At 36.6% G+C, this 24,405-nt stretch overlaps 1 protein-coding gene across 4 annotated transcripts in view; it reads right to left on the bottom strand.

Moving 5' to 3' along the window:
• The window catches only part of HT1 (Protein kinase superfamily protein), a 43,929-nt gene extending 33,015 nt beyond the window's left edge, over positions 1-10,914 (bottom strand). For 2 of the 4 annotated variants that reach the window (XM_010271765.3, XM_019199303.2), the window contains exons 1-2: positions 9,873-10,914; positions 6,347-6,802 (exon numbers count right to left, since the gene is read on the bottom strand). In XM_010271765.3, coding sequence (XP_010270067.1) covers positions 6,347-6,802; positions 9,873-10,277 — 861 coding nt within the window. In that variant the 5' untranslated portion in view covers positions 10,278-10,914. The remainder of the gene's footprint in view (positions 1-6,346; positions 6,803-9,872) is intronic. The other 2 variants (XM_010271764.3, XM_010271766.3) reach the window with 2 other exon arrangements.
• Between the last annotated feature and the right edge of the window lie 13,491 nt (positions 10,915-24,405).

Here is a 24,405-nt window from a genome sequence, read left to right as displayed (position 1 = left end):
AATACTCCTCAGTAGAATGGGGTTGTTGAGCGCAAGAATAGACATCTATTAGAGACAGCTCGAGCCTTACTATTCCAGCACAAAGTCCCCAAGCAATACTAGTCTCAAGCTGTACTTTTTGCATCATATCTGATAAACCGGATGCCATCTAAGGTGTTGGGTATGAAAACCCCTTTCTCTGTTTTGTGCCTCACTCTTCCAGACTTTCCCCTTCCTCCTCGAGCCTTTGGCTGTATATGTTTCATACATGTGAAGGATCCAAAGAAGACCAAGCTGGATCCTAAGGCTACAAAGGGAATATTCTTGGGGTACTCTCCAACACAAAAGGGTTACAAGTGTTATGACCCTGTCTCCAAGAGAAAGTATGTCACCAGAGATGTGGTCTTCTTTGAGTCTCAACCCTATTTTCAGTCTTCTCAGAATCCTCTTCAGGGGGAAACTAGTGGGATGGAAGAGGATTCTCATTCTCCCTCCTTTTTTGTTCCCCTATCTGCCTCGGGTCTTCCATCCTCTCCTCCTACTCCTTGTTGTGGCATTCCGGGTCAACCCAGTGAGGTTCTCACTGTGCCGGTTACCTCTCCTGATGCTGCAGATGTTCCTGAAGGCTCCAGTAGGCAACAAAAAGAGATATTTACATACAACAGAAGAAGAAGGGGCCCTCAACCTCATGGCAGCAACCAGTTGGACTCGGATCAATCTGTCTCTACAATCCAAGGTAATTCCAACTCTCATACTTCTGATTTGGATCTTCCTATTGCTCTCCGTAAGCCTATCCACTCTTGCACCATCTGGCACCCCATTGCTGATTTTGTTTCTTACTCACATTTATCTCCTGCCTATCACTCCTTTGTGTATGTTCTTTCCTCTGTGCGTGTTCCTTCTAGGTACTCAGAGGTTGTGGGTGTTTAGTGGATCTGCTAGAGGGGAAGACCATTGTTGGGTGCAAGTGGGTGTTTACTGTAAAGCACAGGGAGGACGGGTCCATTGAAAGGTACAAGGCCAGACTTGTGGCAAAGGGGGTTTACTCAAAAAGAGGGGATTGACTACAAAGAAACCTTTGCCCCAGTAGCAAAGCTCAACAAAATTCGGGTTCTATTGTCACTAGAAGCAAATTTTTCATGGGAACTTCATCAACTGGATGTGAAGAATGCCTTCTTAAATGGTGACCTTCATGAAGAGGTATTTATGGAACCTCCACTAGGCTATGACTTTGGTAAAAAGGTGTGCAAACTGAGGAAAGCATTATATGGGTTGAAGTAATCTCCCCGTGCATGGTTTGAGAGGCTCTGTGGGGCCATGAAGAAAGTGGGGTACACTCAGAGTGGTGCAGACCATACCTTGTTCATAAGGAGACAGGATAGCAAACTTACTGCACTCATTGTTTATGTGGATGATATGCTAATTACCGGGAATGACTTGGAAGAGATAAAAAGACTGAAGGAGTTTCTAGCTTCTGAATTTGAGATCAAAGACTTGGGTCATTTGAGATATTTTCTTGGGATTGAAGTTGCCAGGTCAAGAGAGGGAATCTACATATGTCAACGGAAGTATGTTCTTGACCTCCTAGAGGAAACAGGCTTGATGGGGTGCAGGCCAGCAGATACTCCAATAGAACAGAATCATGGCCTGCAGGAATCAGTAGGGGAGGACTACTATGATAGAGAAAGATACCAAAAATTGGTAGGGAAGCTGATTTACTTATCCCTCACTCGGCCAGATATTGCTTATGTTGTGCATGTTGTTAGTCAATTTATGCACTCTCCAAAGATCCCTCATATGAAAGCAGTTGAAAGGATTCTCAAGTACTTGAAGACTTGCCCAGGAAAGGGAATTCTCTTCAGGAAAAACAATAGAATTGAAATGAAGCCTATACTGATGCAGATTGGGCTGGTTCTGTGGGAGACAGAAAATCAACTTCAGGATATTGTACATTTGTGGGAGGGAACCTGGTCACATGGCGCAGTAAGAAGTAGAATGTTGTGGCTAGATCAAGTGCAGAAGCAGAATACCGAGCTATGGCACACAGGGTGGCTGAACTCTTATGGCTCAGAACTCTTCTTAATGTGCTTGGTATTAAGGTTGAGGGTCCTCTCAGGCTGTATTGTGATAATAAAGCTGCAATCAACATTGCCAACAATCCCGTGCAGCATGACAGGACAAAACATATTGAAATTGATCGACACTTTGTCAGAGAGAGAATTGTTTCAGGAGAACTCTGTGTGCCTTATACTCCATCAGAGATGCAAATTGTGGATGTATTGACTAAAGGGCTGGCAACAACAAAGTTCAGGGACATACTTGGCAAGCTAAACATGATTGATATCCATGCTTAGCTTGAGGGGGAGTGTTAGAATGTTGAATGATGTCTCTTTATATGAGCGTTCGGCTGATAAGAGTTCTTATTAGCCTATACTTAAGTTCAAGCTATTCTGTAATTGGGCCTGTGTTAATGGGCCTAAGCCTGTTTAATGTTTTAAGTTACTGGGTGTCCCATCACTAATCAGGGGCATTCCAGTAATTACTTGTATCTTGTACTACATTCAAATATAAATAATAACATGGTCAACTGGCTAGGTCAATTCGACATTCCAGCATCTCTTCTTCTTCTTCTTCTCCTTTCTACTACTTCGGCTACAGTAGTTTAGCTTTCAGTGTTCAAAGTGTTTTTAAAGTATTCAGCTGCATTGTCCGACCTGAATTATTTAACTTTCTTTCCAAACTGGGTTCCAACCATCTTACAAAACATCATAGTGATTCTAGGAACTTTCTCACATTCTTTCATAAGATAAACCCAAGTACACCACGAGAAGTAATCAATAAAACTGATAAAATAGTAATAGCCATCCATAGAAACAATGGGTGAAGGACCCCACACATTAGAGTGAACTAAATCAAAAAAGGTAGTAACATTACTAATAGAACTTAGATAGTTTGCCTTACAGTGTTTTGCCAACTAGCACACACCACAAATTAGACTTTAAACAGATACATTTTCAAAGAGTTCTGGTAACAAAACTTTCAACAATGAGAAGGACATATGACCTAATCTAGCATGCCAAGTGAAAAGGATTGTGTTTGGCTTCTTGTTAGTGCTACCACTAGTAGAAGCCTTTAGAATTGAGTTGGCATCATCATCAAGGTAGTAGAGGCCACTAGCTTCACGACCACTCCCAATCGTTTGCCTCGTCAGCTGGTCCAAGAAAATGAGTGGGAAAAAAGGTTACAACACAATCTAGGGTTTTGATTATTTTTTAGACTAAAAGTAAATTAGTGGTGAAGTTTGGAAGATGTAGGGCAGGTTTGAGAAGAATTCCCTTTCTTAGTTGAATGTCTCCCTTTCCAGAAACAATGGAAAGAGAGCCATCAGAAATCTTTACCTTGTCATGCCCAGATGAGAGATTGTAAGAAGTGAATAAAGAAGATGAATTTGTCATGTGCTCAGAGACTCCTAAGTCACTAACCCAACAGTTTGATGAAGATGACTAAATAACACTAAGGGAAGTTGTTATACCTGTCCTTGCAAATTGGGAGGAAGCAATGGATGATTGTTTCAACCAAGCCATAGCCTGGTTGAGGATATCTACCTCTACGGCTGTGAACTCTGGGAAACTATTTGGTGAAGTAGTGGTTTGTCCCACTTTGGAAGAGCTGGTACTGTTGCCTTTAGAATCTCCATCTATAACATTTGGGTTGGCAACATAGCCTGAACTGTAGTTGGGACCCTTGTTTGGCTTCTTGCCCTTCCTCAATGCTGTTGGTTTCAAGTGTGGATGGAGAATCCAAAAAGTATCCTTAACATACCTCTCTCCCCCACAATGTGAACACTTCAAGTTCTTCTTATCAGTCCCTTTCACACCCTTAGAGGTGCTGGAAACAAGTGTAAACTGCTCACTAGATTGAAGTGGAACACCGATTCCCCTTTCTTTCCTCCTCATCTCCTCATTCCTAGTCAGGTAGAACACGTGATGCAAACCTGGAAGTTCATCTCTCCCCAAAATTTGAGCTCTAATGCTTTCATATGAGTGGTCCAAACCAGGTAGGAACTTGAATATTCTTCCTTCTTCAATTTGCTTGTCATGCCTTTCTTTGTCATTGGTGCCATCCCACTCAAGAACTAAATGACGATCAAGCACTTCCCATAAGCCTTCTAATGTAGCAAAATAAGTTGCTACAATCAAGTCCCCTTAAGTCAAACGAAAGATGTCTTGATTTAGCCTGTAAATCCTTGCTATATTTTTCTTTTAACCATAAGTGTTGTACAGTTTCTCCCAAATCTTGTAGGTTGTTGTATAATGTTGAACAGTCCTCGCAATTTTGGGAGTCATAGAAGTCATCAACCATGACACCACAGTTGCATTTTCCCTACACCAAGTCCTATAATTTGGTTCATCTTCCTTGGGCTCCTTAATATTCCCATCGATGTAGCCTTTGTAGTCCATGACTCACTATGGACCATCTTGTCGAAATGGCCTATTCCCTATAGTTGTATTCATCTAGCTTCACATTAGCAATTTGCACCATAGGATTTCCAAGGTGAATAACATTGTCAACAGTCCTAGAACCTCCAGAGGATACCTCACTAGTACTGGAAGACATTATGAACTCACTCGAAGTAATACCCTGTAGCAAGTAGTCGACTGCTACTTGTTAGTAGTCGACTATTAGACGAAAAGATTTCTTAGTAGTTGACTACTAACAGTAACCTGTTGTTAGTAGTCGACTACTACACGAAGAGATTTCTTAGTAGTCGACTACTACCTTAGCAGAACTCAGAACAACAGCAAGAGAAAAGAACTAACAGCACTCCCCTTTACTCAAGCTTCCCAAACAAGTTTGGCTAGACTGTGAACTAAACTCTTGGACTGATACTACTGGAAGTCCAGTGGCTAGACCTGTTAAATAGGTCTTTCTAGTAGTCCATACGACTACTCTACAGTTTCTTGCCCTACCTGGGCATACCAGCAACTATTCTGGGTCTCCTTGGAGTTTTTCCAAGGACAAACCCCAAAAAACCTTCAGCCAACCACAACCAGCTGAAGAACTCCTTGTTAATCCAACAATAAAAGAGAAAACTTAAGACGAAAAATGAGGTGAAGAAGATAGGCCAGCAGAATGAGATCGACTTGATGCTCCGATACCATGTTTGTATTCTGATTCAAGAAGAAGAAGAAATTTAGAATAGGACAGCTTAACTCTATCCAGCCCATCAAACTGATATTTATATTAGGGCAACACTAAAACACATAAGGTTACAACTTTACCCCCCATTAGTAAGGGATGGAGTAACATAAAATAAGGAAGCCCAAGTCCATTAACACTTAATAACATAAGTATAGCACAACACAATACATAATCCTGTAAGAGCAGCAAAAGGAGCTCTACTTTCACAGAGCTGGCTTCACCTATTGGACCACTGTAAACTCAAATTAACTCGCCCTTAAAGGACTTTATGACCCCCCAATACCAGCAGGGCCAGGGTTAATGAGCTGCCATCAAAGAATAATCTTAATTCTGTGGAGTTGCAGCACAAAGGTCTGCACTGATGCTGCACCACTGGAGAAGAAGATAAGAGTTGAGATAAGTTTCTGTCAAGGTCAATCCAAGAGACGCCAGCAAATTCTCTACAGATTGAGGCCCAGGATTTGCACAGATTGACAATTCTAGATTGAATTTCCTGAGGCAACCTGAACCTATTTTCGAAGATTGTAAGATTCCTCTCTTCCCAAATTCCCCATATAACTGCATGAGGGATAAGATTCCAGAAAACTTTTCCCCTTTTACCCAAGCCCCCACACCTCCTTTGCCAAAAAAATCAAGAATGTGCCAAGGGGTGACCCAAGAGAGGCCAACCAGAGAGAAAATTTTACTCAAACTCCCACTCATCAAAATGTTAAAAAGTGTAACATATCTTTGTAATATACACATAACCTTAAGTGGATTATCCCATTTAGATTTCTTAGGCTACAAGATCAACCAAACAGAAAATTTTTGAGTAATCAATCTGTTAGTAGTTCTATGAAGAAAAGACTACAGATTGAATAGTTATAGTTCCACCCCTGCTCAACGCATGTACTAGAAGGACATGGTTTGAAGTCCCTATGGTCTACCTATAAATACCTTGGATATCTTATAAATATGATAGAAACAGCATAATGTTAGAAGCCATCTAAATAGGATATATTAATATTTGCAAAAAGCAACAAGGAAAAGTAAAGATTTCATCACCAAAACAAAGATAGATAATACCAAAAGTTGTCAAACACATCAATTACCCAAGAACAGAAAGACATCAACTAACCACATAGCAATAAGGCCAGTAAATTCTGATCGCAGAAAAGCTAGTTACCTTCTCTGAGACTGCAAATGCTGCCTGCACAGGGGTCATTCCTTGAAATGGAAGCAGCGCTGTTGTGAGCTCCCAAAGCACAATGCCAAAGCTATACACATCAACTTTCTTAGTATATTGTTTCTCCTTGATCATCTCTGGGGCCATCCAACGGTAAGTACCCATGTTTCCTTTAGATGCTCGGCACTGTGTTTCCAAACATGAAGTACCAAAATCTGCCACCTTAACCCGCATCTCATCATTCAAGAGTAAATTGTTGGATTTCAGGTCTCTATGAATCACTCCTTGTGAGTGAAGGTATTGCATGCCTCGAGAGATATCAAGAGCTAACCTTAAAATTGTTTCAATTGAGAGGGAGTAAGGTTCCTTCTTGTTGAGATACATCCTAAGAGTTCCTTGAGACATGTACTCTGTGATGATGCAGTACACAGGAGGCCTTTTACAAGCTGCAATGAACTGTAAAAGAAGGGTGACATCACCTCTGTCACAAAACAAAACAAAAAAAAAAGTCCAACATTTTAAAAAGTGAAAATCATTTAGGGTTAGTCCTTTATGATAAATCATAAAAAACACAAGAAATTGCAATTCATTACTTTCATGCAAATCATCAAGATGTAAATTTTTTCTTCAGTATCATGAAGATGTATATGTTGCATAGACAGATCTAAGATGACTCTTTTTGCTTTTTCAGATCCTTATGGTGTCCAATATATAGAATCTAGTTGTACATAGACTATATTTGTATATTTGTATATGTGTATATGTGTATATGTTAAGTAATAAATTATACTTTACCTTTCCAAAAATGTACAAACTTGACAAGATTCTTCTATTCATGGTTAAACTGTTAAACACAATCAATTTCTCAAATTATTTTAGAACTCCAGCATTCATTCCTATAGGAAACTTCTAAATTCACTACTGGATACCTCGTCTCTGGCTAGTTTTAAAGAAAGCTCCAGGCCATATTTCACATAAACAAGATCAAATAAGATAATGAAGGACAACTTGGATAAGTTCCTTTACATGAAAAAAATATAAGAACTTGTAATATCCACATTGTTTTCATACTAAACATATTCAGCTGGAATCTTCAGGACACTACAAAAGACTACTTGTAACATTGAAAAGATAAGCAACAATTGTTGGTCTGGTCTGGAGATGGAGAGCAGATGGTATTCTTAACTGGCAGAATATTTATCTGCTATTTGAGAGGAAAACTGGAATTGAAAAATGAAGGATTGCAATGTGTACATCAAGTACGGAAATACTTTAGGCTTAGTTTGGGAAGAGTACAAATACAAATATGTACAGTACAAATACAAGGTTTATAGATACCATATACAAGGTTTTGCAATGAACATATTTGCATTTTCAGAGTACAAATACAAATATGTACAGTATAAACCTTGTATACTGTATTTCTAAACCTCACATTTGCACCATACATATTTGTATTTATAATCTTCCCAAACTGAGCCTTAGGGACTCCTATAATTGAATCTCTGTGAGCTAAAAGGATGCTTGCTAACCTTAATCAAGGAACCTTCAGGACCCCGCCAGATTCTTCAGGGATATGGCACCATGTTCTAATAACAGATGCCAGGTAAGACCTTAATCATATGGAACTCGTGTACCAAGCATCATATTATTAAAATAGCACATAAGAATATGCTTGGCACCAAAGTTCCATATGATAAGGAGGTGAAGGGTCTACAGAAGAATGTTGTGACAAAGAATCTCCAGAAAGTACAATTTTTACAAGTTCCAAATGGCATGCCTTCACTAATTGGTCTAAAGCTATCAATGAACTAAATTCAAGCTTATTCACTTATTAACGTGTGGCTGACAGAACAATTAGTGCAGACTTATTCACTTTTCATGTGTGGCTGACAGAACAAAATAGGAATCCATAAATCAAAAACCAGGCAATCAAAACAGACTTATTCACTTATTAAATTATTTATTGTATGTGTGTATTTATTGACAACATAATGAAACTCTGCCAGTGTAAGTTTGTCCTACATCGCCAGTTCCAAGCCCAGATAAAGGAGAGCTTGTCAGGTTAGCAGCTGGTACTAAAACTTTTGCCGAAGTCTCTTGATCATGGATCCTGATTTTGGCATTAAACAGAACGAAATGGCAAAACAGGATTCATGTGGCCAACCCCATATAGTTGGGATAAGGCTTGGATGATGATGACAATGATGAATCAACAGAAATACAGAATGAAGGACATTCATTATCAGAATAAAGCATGCCATCCAAAACATAGATAGCAGGAACAAGAATAGAACAGCTTTAAGCTGACCCAGCTATTCTCCTTTTCATCATGACCATTTACAAATCATCTCCAGATCCCAGACTTCTCCAAACCAGACTTTACCTTGACACCCCAGATTTAGCTAGGACATCAGCTAGCTCATTTGCTGACAATGGAATCCATCTGAACAAGCAATTCAGACTTTTTCCTAATGTCTGAGCTTCTCTAACTATGAAAATGAATTTCCAAGGAGCCACTCAGCCACTTTTTCTATACTCACCCATAAATTGACTACTCGACAATACCCCCTCTATAAATATGTTTCTCCATTTATTCAATGCCCACAACTTTAAGCCTTGAACTACAGCCAATATTTCAGCCCTTAAAGATTTACCATGCCCTGCTGGTCACAATAAACTAAGCAGTATTCTACTTCATCCCTTATCATACCTCCTATAGATTCACCCAGGTTGACAAGGCTGCACCCATCAAAAATCAATTTTAACCAACTAGCTTCCAGAGGGCTCCAATTCTCTATTATTGGTTGTTTCCAACTTGTTAGTCCTGCTACAATTTGATTATTTATGTTAGAGTTAGCCGAATAAGGGTAGATTAGTCAACTCACCTTGGTTAAGTTATGAGCTTATGTGGCAGTCTTATTAGAGGTTCTCTGTCCCATACTTAAGTAGGGGCAGTTTAGTCCTTGTACATTTTAATTAGAAGCCTAATCACTATTAAGAGGTCGACTGATAGGGTTTAGCTATCAGGTTCGACAGTTCAGTAGAAACAATTTATTTACCATAGAAACGTAAATAACTTAAAAACCAACAAAGTTCTGTTACTGGCCTATACTCATGCTCAAAAATGTAACTGAAAAAAATCTTAGATTATGTTAACTCCAAATGGGTAACTTGGGTTTAATTGGTCTAAGAAAAATAAAGAGGATAGATTCTCAGAATTATAAATAAAGGAACAAGTTTGTAGCAAGCAAAACAGTTCAAAGTTGCAAAAAAAATAACAAATAAGAGCAAGAAAGTCCAATATAGGATTGTGGTATTTAGGAACCATTGACCACAAACCCTTAAATTGTAAACGGGTGAATGGTTTTATGTAGAGGAAATTGTCGCAGGAGAATTTCTGTATCTTCGCTTATTAGAGAAATAGAAAACATGTTGCAAATAAGACAGAATATCATTTTAAAATTTCAACTTTCAAGCGGTAACGTGGTAGCTTTTCCTCGAAATGGAGCTTATCCTAACGAACCTGCACAATATTGGGATGAAGAAGACGCGAAAGCAAGTCAACTTCAGATTTGAACTGCTTCTCTAGCAAATTGCGGGTCTCCTGGTCATGGGTTGGGATCCTGACCATCTTCACCGCAACCGCCTTCTGTTTGTAAATTCCACGGTAAATCCTGCTGTGAGCACCAGAAGCGAATTTGTTTCCTATAAACAGCTGGGATAGATCTGCCGTCCATTCCTCCTTTTCTTCTTTCGATGCCTCAACGTTATCGGACTCCAGTAACATCGACCACGACTCTAAACTGTCAAATCTTTTCTTTTCTAAGTTCTCCATGTCGGAGTTTAGAGTGCTTGACGTGGAGGAAAAAGGTAGGGGCTTGCTCTTTTGTTTTCGAAGCCAGCGTGGCCGGAAACAAGTCGTTGCCATTCCTCGCCGACTTGAAAAAATTTAACTAGAGCTTTTTCTTCCCATAATTCAAATTGTCCGTAGGCAGAGAAGAAGCTGATTTAAGGACATGGATTTTGAAGGAGAAGGGATGGAGTTTCATGGGTTCTGAGGAGAGTGGACTAATGAAATCAAAAAGAGAAACAAGAGAGGAAGAGAGAAATGGAGTTGTTTTATGTTTTAAAAGCATGAGGAGCTTTGAAGCTGGTATGCCAGCTACCACAAATCAATGTCCGCATGAGAAGAGGAGGAAAAAAAAGGAGGATGGATTGGAGAAGAAGAGTTAAGAGATAAGTCAGATAAAATAGAAAGCATAGAGCATATTAATGGGGTTTATCTCTTCTGAGTCTCCTCTTTACTTGGAGTTAGAGGTTTTAGTTTGTATTTTTGCGAAGTTGATTCAAAGCATAGCATACATACACCTCTCCCTCTCAGACTCTCACAAACACAAACAAATGCGGAATCAGATGACGATGAATTTAAAGAGGCTCATTCATGGATATCTCGTGAATGAGTGGTTCCAAAGTGCAAATGTTACAAAGACAGATAAAAAGGGAAAGCGAAAGCACAGCACTTTTGGAGAGAATCCACCCGCCATTTCTTTAGCTGTTACTGTTTAAATGGTTGACAAATTATAAAAAGGAATGGTTTAGCTATGTAGCGTTTGCGGAGTTTGAGAGATGGAGGGAAGGGAATTATACCCCCCTGGACCGGGTCCGGTCGGCCACACATCTTCTAGAATCTAGAGTCTAGACTAATTAGTTTTAGTTAACGGCGCCTCTACTCTGTAGATTCCCTCCGAATCCTGTTAAAAGGGTAAACTCGAAAAAAACCCTCTTCCATCAGTAATGTAACTTTACTACCACAACTATCTAAAATTTCATATAATTCCCAACCTTTTGGCTCTAAATCCGGTATACTCTCATACCGGTGAGGGTAGGGTTGCAAACGGATCTGATCGAATCGGATATAGGCATATTCGAATTTGATTTGTTAATATTCGAATTCAAATCGGATCACATCTATAATATCTGGCAGATTTGAATCGAATTCGGATTATAATCGGATATTAAATAATATAAATAAATAAGACTAAAAATAACCAAAATATTATATATTATTAATAAGATGAGCTAAAAATGACTTTAATAATATATTTTATTAATAAAATGAATTGAGTATTACTTGTATAAAACATTATAACTTGAACAAATGACAATTTGGTGAAAATACAACATTAAGAACAAGTTCAATGATAGATATAATATACTTTTTAAGTATGTATGAACATATATATTTAAATCGTATTACATCGGATCGGATAGAGATAAATCCATATTTGATCCGATTATAAACGGATCAGATTTAATATGATCGAATTCAAATTCGAGATTCCAGCCATAGTGTGGGGAAAGATCTCTTATTGGCCGCCCAATATCATGCAACTGATTTAAGTTAGAGTTGCACAATTGATATCATTGTGCAAGAAGAGGATCTTCTCTTTAACTTGGAAGGATTTATAGTAAAAATCATTCCTCAAAGTATCAATACATCTTTGTGTATCGGTGTTTTATATAATGTGTATTTTTTTTTTCAAAATGATATTTTTATAAATATTTTTACATTTTTTAATAAATAAAATGAATAGTTTCCCTAAAACATCGTATCATTCAATCACCAATATAATACAATTTACCCGATACGAGGTCTATTGTATTGAAACCTTTGAGCCTTGATGGAAACGTTTACAAATGTACCATAAAAGTTCCTCCGTTAGTCTTTCATTAGGAAAATAAACGGAAAATAGTTGTATGCACATCATTTGACATTAGGCTCCGTTTGGTTTGTGGGAAGATTTGGGTTGGATAGGATGGGATGGTGTAAAAATTGATATTTCCATTGTTTGGTTTATATGGGAAAATAGAAGGAAAAGTATCAAGAGAGATGGGAGTGTTGAGAAGGCAAATCGCCACTACAACTCTTGGCAGCAGCGACCAGAGAAAGAGGGAAATGCAAAGGGGTGAAGAAAACAACGATCAGAGAAAGAAACAGATCTGGTTCATTGCCGTTGCACAATGAAGAAAACAGTGAAGGATTGTGATACCGTCGCCTCCTTTGTTCGAACAGGGAAGGCAATGAACAGTATCTAGTTCGTTGCCGCTGTCAAAAGGAATGGGGACTATTCGCTGTCGCCACTGGTCTGTGGTAAGGAGATTGTTCATCGCTAGTTCACTGTCGCTATCGAAAGGAAGGGGACTGTTCGCCATCGTCGCTGGTCTGTGGTAAGGAGGTTCGTCGCCTTACTCTAATTGAAGAAGAAGGCACATCCCTTCGAATGATTTTCTTGAGTTTTCCCACCAGAGTCACACTGTTTTGGTGCGACCCCGAATCTATGATTTTGGGATCTCACATTCCACCTTTTTCTCATCCATCCCCTTATTTCCCTCAAAACAAATATGAGAAAATGGAATATTTTTGGAATATTCCCTTTTTCTCATCCCCATCCCACAGACCAAACGGAGCCTTAATAAAATGCCCTAATTGATCGTAGAATTCCCCATGAATGACAACTTAGGGCATGTTTGGTTTGCAAAAATAGGGGTCTATAATTGGACATTCCGATTCTAAATGTTTGGTTGGGCGGAATTAGAATCCCAATCCCATTCCTGCTAGAATGGCATTCCCCCATTTGAGGGAATGATCATTCCTTCCCCCTCCCCTAGAAATGAGAATCCATTCCAGTCATTTCTAATTTCGATTCCAAATCTAGACTGAATGAAACAGGTGAAAGAAATAATCTATTTCAATTTCAATTTCAAAGGATTTTGATTTTGATTAACAGACCCTCAATTGTTCCCAATTTTATGATTGTAGTATCATCTTTGTGTGAACGGTTGTAGGTAGGGGAAAACTTTCGCTGTCGATAGGTGATAGGAATTCATGTCGCTTGTCAACCTCCTTGCAACACCTGTCCTCTTTCTTAAGAAATTTAAAAGTTAAAACATTCCGGTTAGATTTAACCTGGAATGTGGTATTAAGTAACATTAACGTGTAGTCTCAATTAACCTTTAATGTACTTCCATTGAATCTAATATCCCAAATCCAAAAATATTTGCTTTTAATTTCTTTATTAATTAAAAAAAATAGGAAAACTATGAAAGTTGACCTTCCATCATATTTTCCCCTTTCATCTCCTTGTGCCCCAACTCTTTCTTCTCTCCTGAATAGTAATCAATGCCTGCATGAGGGTCTCTCTGTGTGGGAGGCTTTCTCTTTCTACGGGTTTCATTTTTGTGGGAGGGTTTTTCTCTCACATATATGGATTTGAGTTTTTATCTTTCACACTCTGCGTGAGTTTTCATTTATTTCTCTTCGTATCGATCTTTGTTGGAGAGGTTCTTAGGACAGATTTGAGAAATAACAGTTTTGATCCAGGCCTATAGAGTAGACTTGGGATCTTTGGTTCTATTCATTCTAATCCTAGTTTTCTCTCTGCTCTTTTTCTTATTTCTATTGGGCCTTGGTCGAATTTGTGCGTGATGTGCCTTTGGAGTTTGCCATGGGTATCCATTTGTTTTGTAATGATGTTATCCTTCTTGATAAGCCTTTTTTCCGACGATCTTCGAGTTCTCTCCGGTGACGTTCATGCTCCAACTGTTTCAGTTTCTAAAACAACATGGATGGGTGATTTTTTTGCACATTTTATCCCTATAGTTACAAGTTACAACTTATTTTGTGCACTTTTGGCTTTCTGTGGGGTCAATTCCTTTAATGTTTGAACGGTGGAGCGTTAGGGAGAGTTTTGTAATAGGAGGTGATCTTGGGCCTCTCTTGCTTTCACGTTTTCAATATTGCCATGGATTGGGTGCCATGGTACCTGTTTTCTCTATACCCCTTGAGGGTTTTGCATAGTTGATCCAGACTCATTTAGTAGGGAGACACATTTGCTGGCTTCATCTATGTTGGAGGCATTTAGATGACCTTTTTGGCATTTATTAAATTTATGTCAATTGCAGAGATTTTTCAAATTGTTTTTGATATTTCTTAATTTTTCTACTTTGTAATTTATGAATGAACTTGCCTTTAGGCATAAAAAAAAAAGTCTTCTCTCCTTTCTCTCCCATCTTGTATAGTTGTTCCGGCCTAGACACCTCGTGGAGAATATATAAAAATAAATCTGTAAAGAGATTTCATTGGTGACTGGTAAATTTTCTCTTTCTAGTTCTCTTTTCGTTCATGTTAGAGTTTTTAAGAATTTTTTTTGTTGTTGAAATAGGAATTTTATTAGATCTCAGATGTATTCATTCACTTTTCAGATATACTACGATTAAAGCCTTAAATTTGCTAACATTTTAACACACCTGTTAGTGTTGAGTCCTCACAACAACCACCCACAGTATAAAATTATAAGGTATTTGAAATAACGATAACGAGAAATCTAATAGAAGAAAAAAAGATGAAATTCAAGCAAAGACAAATAAAACAAGCACCACAAAGACACAAAAATTTACATGGTTCCGCCTTATCGCCTACGTCCACGGGAGAAACGAAATTTGTTCTTCACTATGAAAGAAAAATTGAGAACAATACAAGTACCTTGCAGCTTGCAGCCCAAACCTGCCCTTATCCTTGTACACCCATTTTCCCTTTCCTCTCAACCCAAAGAACAAAACAAGAGAAAAAATCCACTCTCACACTAAGAGCATTTTGTATTTTTTTCTCACATTTTCTCTTCAAAAAGCCTTAACCCTACATACAAAAAAAAACTTTTATATGTGAAACCTCTTTAACCTAAAGAGGGACTATACCAACCATTAGATTAAAATTAATCCAGCAGTTGTAAAATAAGACACAATTCCAATAGATAGCTCATTAGAAATAATGTTATGCTTAAACAAAATTGGGATCAAAATAAGAATTTACTAAAAAAATTCATTATTTTTATGGTATGAGAATTTCAAAATGAAGTTATGATCAAGATCCCAACTCAAATTAACCACTAGCACTTTGTCAACAGAATTTTAACCCCTTTTCCCAAAGTTTAAGATAAATTTCTCTATTCCTTAAGACTGTTTGGTTTGAAGGAAAAAATAGGAAAAGGAAGGGAAATGTAGGAAAACCAATCTAAGTATGGAATTACATTATATTAAAAATCCAATATTGACAAGCTTTTCCATACGTCATGTGCCAACAATTCAAACATCAACAAAAAATAAAAAAAGGATCTTGAGGCCCCAAAACCACTTTTATATGAATAAAATTGATCCTAAATTGCTAATTCTATAATTCATCCACAATCCCATTTGAATATCCACATCAATTACTTGCTTATGTTTAGTTAATTAATTAATTAATAAGTAAAACCAGTGTTTTTAACCATCATTGATCCAGAAAATCAAACCGTTTGGCTCAGAAATTGTTCAGGCAACTAGTTTTGTTTCACCTCTAATCTGTTTTTGGCCAAAAACCATTGACTTGATTAGTGACCCAATGATCCAAACAGTTGAACTATCCATTTGAACCGGATGATCAAACCACTGACCTAAAAACTGGTGACCAAAGCGGTTTTAATTCGGGTCGGATTTTAAAATGAGGTGTCTAGGCTGAAACAATGATGTAAGAGGGGAGAGAAAGGAGAGAAGAAAGAGTTGGAGCACAAAGTGATGAGAGGGAAAGGATGATCAAAGGCTTTCTGATTTTGGCTTGGTTTCAAATTTGAAGGTTTTTCCCTTTAAAAAAATGAAAATGAAATAAAAATAAATATTTTTTATTTGACATATTAGGTTAAGTGGAAGTACGTTAAAGGTTAACGGAGACTATACACGTTAATATTACTTATTACGACGTTAGAGGTTAAATCTAAGAAGGTTTTAACTTTTAAATTTCTTAAGAAATAGGAAAGGTGTCACAAAGAGGTTGACAAGCAACAGGAATTCCTGTCACCTGTCGACAATGAAAGTTTTCCCTTAAGTAGATTCAAGTCTTGTTTTGTGTGTTTGTTCTCTTATGTTGTTGAGTTTTGAGAACAAAATCCCACTACATGTGTAAAACAAGTAAGGTTAATTTGGTCATCTTATTTTGTTGTTTTTTTTTATATATATTTTTTGTTTGTTTTTTAAGCCCCAAACTGAGGGGAGGCCACCATAAATTTTATTAAGGTGGCATAACTTAGCTTGTGGAAAGTTTAGGGGGCATCTACGACTTTTGATAATTAATTATATCATAAATTGATGCATTCACATCACAAAAGGGATTTTTTGAGTTTATCCTAATTAAAATTAGGGTAAAAGATAAAAAACCTATCCTATATTTTTCTCACAATCATATAAACCTTCCTTATGTTTTGACGATAACAAAAACCTCCTCATAGCTTTTAAAAATGTAGAGTTACCTCTCTTCCATTAGTGATATAAAACATTTACCTTTTCAAATGTCAAAATTACCATTGAAAACGTTTTTGTAATTTTATCAAGTACCTGCATCAATTTAGATGTATTATCCTCTGAGAAGAAACCCAAGACGAAACAACTTCCATGCCCCCTTTTTAATCTCGGAGACCTTGGTGGAAATCTTACCTTCTTTTAAAAGGCTCCATTTGATTTGTGGGATGTGAAGGGAAAAATAGAAAGTTCTCAAATATTCTTTCTTTCTCATGTTTGGTTTGTGTGGTGTCATGAGATGGGATGGAGAAAAGGTGGGATTAGATATCTCAATAATTGGGAATTGGGATATGGAACCCCACCATTTTGGTGAAAAACAAGTGGGAATGGAGAGATAAACTTGTTTAACAGGAAAAAGCAAATTCTTTGTAGAATTTGTAGGAGTTAATATTACACCCATACCCATTAATAAATTATTAATAATTTAATAAATAAATATTAAAATTATTAACTAAGTCATGAGTATCAATAAAATAAAATATTAATAATAAATTCTAAAATAATAAAAATTAAAACGTAATTAATGTTAATAGTTAATTAACTATTTATTAACATTCATTAATTAATAATGAATTACTAAATAATAAAAATATTATTAAATCATTAATAATTAGCAAAAAAATAGATAATAATTAATTAAGTAAGTAATGAATTAAATCATTGATCTATAATTAGTTTACTTAATAAATAATTAAATAATAAAAATGTTAATCAATTCAAAATAATTAGCAATACAAAATAAAATTATTGATTAATTCATAATGAATATTAATAAAATAACATAATGAATTAAAATTTGAATATTGACTATTAAATAATAATTAATTAACTAATTATCAATATTAGTTAATTATAAAGATAATAAAAAATATTGATAATTAATGATAAAATAATAAATGATATTACTAATTACCTATTTAATTAATTAATAATTGATATTGGGGATGATTTTCCCACTAACTTCCTTTCTGCAACCAAACAATGGAATGTGAAAAATTTCCACCATTTTCCCTATCTCATCCCATCCATTTACATCACACCAAAATCTTCCCTCAAATACGTTACTATTTCTGCATCTGAATGAGTATTATCTCCTATTGGAGGTATTTCTTATGTTCTTCTGTTTTTCTTTTATCAACCCCTATCTCAATCCTTTCATGACAAGAGGTCTCAGTGTTTCACATTGATCCCACCCTGAATGTAAATATTCTTGCACCTCTTCTTATTAGCATGGACATCAATGGATGTGGAATGGTGCTACACATCCGAGACAATATTAACGTTAACAAAGGTGCCTATATCTCACCTAACGTTACAACAATTAGAGGAAAACCCTAATTGGTCAGAATCAAGAAAATGAAAAAGGTCTCTAATCCAAATGCTTTGATTACATGTTTAAAATCAAAACTATGAGGATAAAGGGCGATGCACGTAATTGACAATCCCGAAAGAATTTGTATTGAAAACTCAACACATTATTGATGAAAGAATGTTGACTTTCTAGTAGTGGAAATCTGAAGAATGCTGACTTTTTGCAAGACTGTAAATCTGTTTATTAAGTCTAAAATATGAAAGCCTTTGAAATTATAATAGTTATTTTAGGAGGTTTTGTTGGAGCTGGTGAACTTTTCTTTCTTTTTTTAACAGAAATGAACTTTTTTTTATAATAAAGTCTGAATGTATAGAACATTGGTTTTGAGATCTGAATGATGAATTCTAAAAAATGATGATTGACCATTTTAACCTTAGATATGAGAAATATTGATATGGTTATTTCAAGTTTTCAACTGATTAGGAGTTTGCATACTATGATGTGTTATAATCAGCTTTCTCTAAGTTAGTCAAGGTTGTCAGACACATTTAAATGTGATTGTAAGGATCGTAAGATGGTAACTTAGATTAGGGCTATCAATGAACTAAATATTAGTTTAACAAAACCCAGTCCAATATGAGTCCATTATAGATGGACCAAGTCCAATCCAATTTGATGAATACTTTGGACCATTGAGTTTGGATTTCAATATGTTTTATTGAAATGTCCAATAATTTGTTCAAACTAGTTTAAATTCAAATTGGGCCCATCCCAAACCTGATCCATTGACACCCGCACACTTATCTTATGTTGGGTCAGATATTGGTTCAATCTGACTCTATCTAATATAAATCCATTATTGATGAACCAGATCAAATCCAATCCAATAAATACTTTGGACCATTAAGTGTGGATTGGTTTGATTCAATACATTTTATTGGATCATCCAACCTGTTCAAATTGATTTTGGTTAGGACGGTGTTTGACCTAAATCCAATCCATTGACACCACTAATTAGGGGCGCAAATGGACCAGATCATGATTCGATCCTATTTTGTTGAATTCGGATATTCGGATCAGATAATAGGATCTGATCATAAATCGGATTGAATTCGGATCACCCCTACCTGATCCGATATATATGTTATTTATTTATTTATATAAATATAACACACACACATACATATATATATGTTATTTATTTATTTATAAATATATTATTTATATTGCATTTTTGTAAATTTATTATATTATTTATTTTTTATAAAAAAGCATATATATAATCAAAATAGTTGAAAAGATACTTATATTTCTTGTATTTTTTATTTAAATTGTTATATTTTATTTTTCTTTTAATAATTTAGTTATCTTTTAAATCATATCGGATCAGATCATATCCAAAGATCAAATCTCATCGGATTCAAATTCAAATTTATATTTATGAGATCCAATCAGAACGAATCATATCTCCTTTAACAGTGTTGAATTAGATTCAGATATACCTGATTCAAATCGGATCCAATCCATTTACATCCCTACCACTAACTCAAATCAACCGAAAGCTAAGTGACTAGACTAGAGTTGGAGGCCCCACCTTGGCATTTTGTTAACTTCAATGCGTTCATTACCAAAAATTTGAAGGTTGTATTATTTTAGGTACAAAAAGCTTGTAGGTTGTGATTCATTCATTCATTCAGGTTTGATGAAATATCATTCAGGCAAAAAAAGGATAGAGTTCAAGAAATCTAGAATAAATGACTAGATAAAAGGCCTACCCAAAGATAATCCTTTTTTTGCAATAGCATGCATAGCCTTATTTGCTGATTGACGGGTGCAATTCACCAAAGGCAGGTGTGATCGGATCCACCAACAGAAGTTTGTAAATGTTTGTTGCATCACCTTCAAATAATTATATGAGATAATTGCATATAGAAGAGCATTGAGAGACCTTCAAGCAACGCCGTAGCACTATCATATTTCAACCAAAACAGTTCTTGCCCAAATAAAGCCACCATGATAGTCACGAAGAATCAAATTAACCTGCTGATCCCATGGGAGGTTTCTATCAATGTTTTTAAAATTGGACCAGACTGGATGGTGAGACCAGAAAAAGTAAGGAATCGGTCATTCTATTTCACCTTAAAATCACTTTTTGGACAAAAATCATTGATTTAGTCAATAAACCATTGATCAGAATAACGGTTTTTGGCTTTCTTTTGTTTTTTATTAGAATGAATGTCTATTTAGGCAGGATAGTCAAATAGTTCGACCCACGTGGGGTGGGGGTGGGGGTGGGAGGGGGCGGGGGGTTATATTTTACTGGCAAAGCTGATGGAAGCATTAAATGAATTATAACCAATCAATGAGCACCCACATGTTGGTCAAGTTGTATACAATTAGACCTGTTCATGGGCCAGGTAGCCCAATGGGCCGGCCCGACCCGACATTTTGTATTTTATTGTAAACCCTAGCTGATTAATCTTTCCTATTCCCTCTTTTCATCTTTTATCTTTCTCTCCTCATTCTCACTCTCAATAACGGACGTGAATCCAAGCAAGCAGCCACTGTTCTCAGTCTCAGAGGTGACAGGCAAGCTCAGGCACCGGTCGTTTCTCTCTCTCTCTCTCTCTCTCTCTCACACACACACACACACAGTTCTCATTCGCATGCACTCGCATATTCTCAGGATTCAGGAACCGGCGAACTCAGGCACCAGCGCCAGTTGTGCCACTAGTGAACTCAATCGCCCCTCTCTCTGGTGGTGAATCTTCTCTCTCTCTCCACCATTCCTCTCTTTCTTGTCTCTCTCGCAGTTCTCATTCTCATGCATTGTTGCATATTCTTAGGAACCAATGAATTCAAACATCGACGATGGCGAACTCAGGCACTAGTGCCAGCTGCACCATCAGTGAACTCAGTCGCCCTACATTTCAGCCTCTGTTAGGTTGGGCTTCGGGCTTTTTATGAGGGCCGGGCTTGGGCCTGAATTGTAGGCCCGTTGATCGAGCCGGGCTCGGGCCTAAAAAGATCTTGATAATGAAGAGCAAAAGCCCGGCTCGAACCCAGCCCGGCCCAGCCCATGAACAGGTGGTTGAGACAATACACCGAGTGCGACGAACCAAGAAGCAAGAACCTTCGTTCCACGTTGCAGCTGCTGGGAACTGGCCGGGATGGAGACGCAAGCAAGCAAGAAAAACCAAACAGGAACCAACTTGCCAGTCTTGCCTCCTCACCAGTCACCATCCTCCCAAGTGGGAAGCTGAGCTGGCAATCTATTTAGAGTTAGACCGTCCTTTTAGTAGATGACGGATGGTCTGTCGGAACCTGTCCTCTGGACTGGATTTGGAAACTTCATCTGTCCTTGTAGCCACGTCGACCACCCCCCCCCTCCCCTCCCCATGCTCCCACCGTGCAATTGCACCTTTTCTGTGACACTATAATAACAGAAACAGAACAGACCCTTTCAAGTTCCAACCCGGCCATCTTCTCTGGACCAATAGTCTGTTAGCACGTAGCTAAAATCCACACATCCTTTCTCGTCGGTCGTCACTCACATGATAAGACTTGAGAGAGTTCTTTTTCATTACTATGCCCATGCCAAGCCAAAGTCCAAGACTCCAAGTCCAACCCGAAGGTAAGTAGATATGACTATGGGCCAAGCCTAGAGCCCAATGGCAATGGACGCTGGATCCGAAATTGGAATTCAGCTCAGACCTCGACCTGAATTATTTTGAAGTTCATGTGCATGACACGAAAGGGAGGTTTGGTTTGCCCATTGAATGTTCCGCCCATCCTTTACTGATCCTTGGCGCGAGAGATCTGTTGAATGGTAATTCAACCAATTTAGAATATGAGAAGTTGATTTACGTTTTTTTATTTTTATTTTTAGCTTTTTAGTTTTTCGTTATTTTATTTTATTTCCCATTCAGGTTCCTAATCCAACAGACATGAACCAATAACCATCGAATTCAAAAAAGGTAAGAAAGAGCCTTTAGTCGGGTTTGCCCTCGATGATTTGGAAAATTACCTATTTAGTGGAATGGGAGTGTCGCAGAGGATTTCATTGTGCTTTCCAATGAGACGAGTGATTTATTTTCCTTTTTCAATCGACTTATATCTTGATTTTTTATCCTTTTCTTCTATCATCTCTTGATTTGAATTTGTACAAGTAGCTGCTGCAAATGGGTTCGCATTATATGGACCCTTAGCTCTACCTTTTACGTGGACCTTCTAATAAAAATTGACACATCATCCTAAATGTTTTTAGGAAATTAGGAAATTTGGGCCATGTTTGGGAGTGCTTAAGTTAAAAATAAGTGCTTAAAAACATATGCTTATTCAAATAATAAGCACTTATTTGCTTTTGACACCCAACTTTTCAAGTGTTTATTTTAGAAAATAAGCATTTATTTTATATTGGTGTTTAGTAGTCTTTTTCTCCAATAAGCACTTAAATAAAAATTAGTGACTATTTTGTCATTCATTTTCTTTCAAATTTTCAAAATATACCCTTATGAAAGTACTTTTATTAAATTACTTTTATAAAAAACTTTATGAAAGCACTTTTATAAAAATACTTTTACGAAAGCACTTTTATGAAAGTACTCTTATAAAAGTACTTTTATGAAAGTACTTTAATAAAATTACTTTTACAAAAGTACTTTTATAAAAACATTTTTACGAAAGTACTTTTTTATAAAATTCAAATAGGGATAATTTTGAAGAGAAAAATTGAATAAGTGCCTATTGTATAAGCACTAAAAAAAAGCAGGATATTTAGGCTTAAAAAATAAGCCCTTATTTTTAAAATAAGCACTTATTTTAGGCTTATTTTCCAAATACCAAAAAGTGCTTAATGGCCCAAATAAGCACTTATTTTTAAGCACTCACAAACATGGCCTTAGGTTAAGTTTGGGAGTGCTTAAAAATATGTGTTTATTTAAATAAGCAATTATTTTGGGCCTCCACTCACCAATAATCACTTATTTATGTTTGAGAAATTAACTCTCAAATTTTAAGCTTAGTTTTAAGTGTTTATTTCCATTTTGGCCTATCTTGGCCCATCATGTCAAATGCCCATAAGCACTTATTTTTCAAATAAGCACTCCTATGAGAGTGATCATTTTTAGGTCAAATTTCTTAAACTATCCCTACTGTTTAGCTAATTGAATGACTATACCCTTATTGTTCAACTATTGTCTTGCACCACTCCTATTGTTAATGCTTTGTTACAAACCCTACTGTTTAACTATACTCCTACTATTTAACTATTGTCTAAAACCTCTATTACTGTTAATGCTTCGTTACAAACCATTCACATGTGACATCAGGTGTGTTATATTTTTCAAAAATCCCTAACTTACCCTTATATGGTTGAAAATGCAAGGAGTATCCCTGGCGGTGGCGGTGGTGTTTTAGGTGCAGGGAGATTTTACCCAAAAAAAATTTCATCATGAAATTTCTTCATCTCGGGGAGATTTTGCCCAAGAAGGACCAATGAAAAAGGTTGGTTTTCTAGTGGCTCCAGTTCACAACGGATAAAGAGTAGGGAGGAAAAGTGAGTAGAAAATCCTAAGTGGTACTTTAAGACAATATATAAATAGTAAAGGTAGAGTTAGTCAATTAGCTAAACCATAAGGTGGTTTAAGAAATTTTTCCTTATTTTTAAATGCTTATTTGAATAAGCACTCATTTTGGGTTGGGATTACACCAATAAGCATCTATTTAATAAGTGTTTATTTCTTTTTTGGCCCATCTTTGCCAACCGCACTATTTTAAAAAGGGCAGGTCTCTTAAACTACTCCTAAGATTTAGGAAATTACTTGCTCAGCCCTAACGTTTAGAATTTGTCTTAAATTACCCTCTCCAAGTTTTTTGACAATTGACTAAATCCTCTATCCTTAGCATCTATTAACATAAAGACGGAAATTGGTTATTTTACCCATCATTCTTCTTTAATTTTCAAAATGAAACATTTGAATAAATCTGCAACATTTAATTTGAATAATACCTTGTTGGTCTTCTCCTTATGGCAAACTTTCTCTATTGGCAAAGCTTTCCAATGGAAAGAGATGCCCAACAAAGCTACCTGCAACCCAAAACTTAGACGGGATCATCTCCCTTCTCTATTGTTGCAAAGACATTTGAACAAGTGAATAGGTGGGATCATCTCCCACCCAAAAACTAGATTTTGATGATGCCATTTTAGCTATGACTAGCCCCATTCATCTGCTTCAGTATCATAGGAAATGACGTCGGAATTTCGTTGTGCTTATTGACCTTCAATCGAATAAATGTTGAAGGTTGTATTCTTGTTAGTAAGGTGGATGTTGAGTTTTATTTTGAAAAATTGAAAAAT

The sequence above is a fragment of the Nelumbo nucifera genome, chromosome 1 (genome assembly GCF_055504915.1).
Source record: "Nelumbo nucifera cultivar China Antique chromosome 1, China Antique-T2T, whole genome shotgun sequence".
Taxonomy (NCBI): Eukaryota; Viridiplantae; Streptophyta; class Magnoliopsida; order Proteales; family Nelumbonaceae; genus Nelumbo; species Nelumbo nucifera.
Note: the sequence above shows the minus strand (reverse complement) of the source record. Positions and strands in the feature narration are given on the sequence as shown.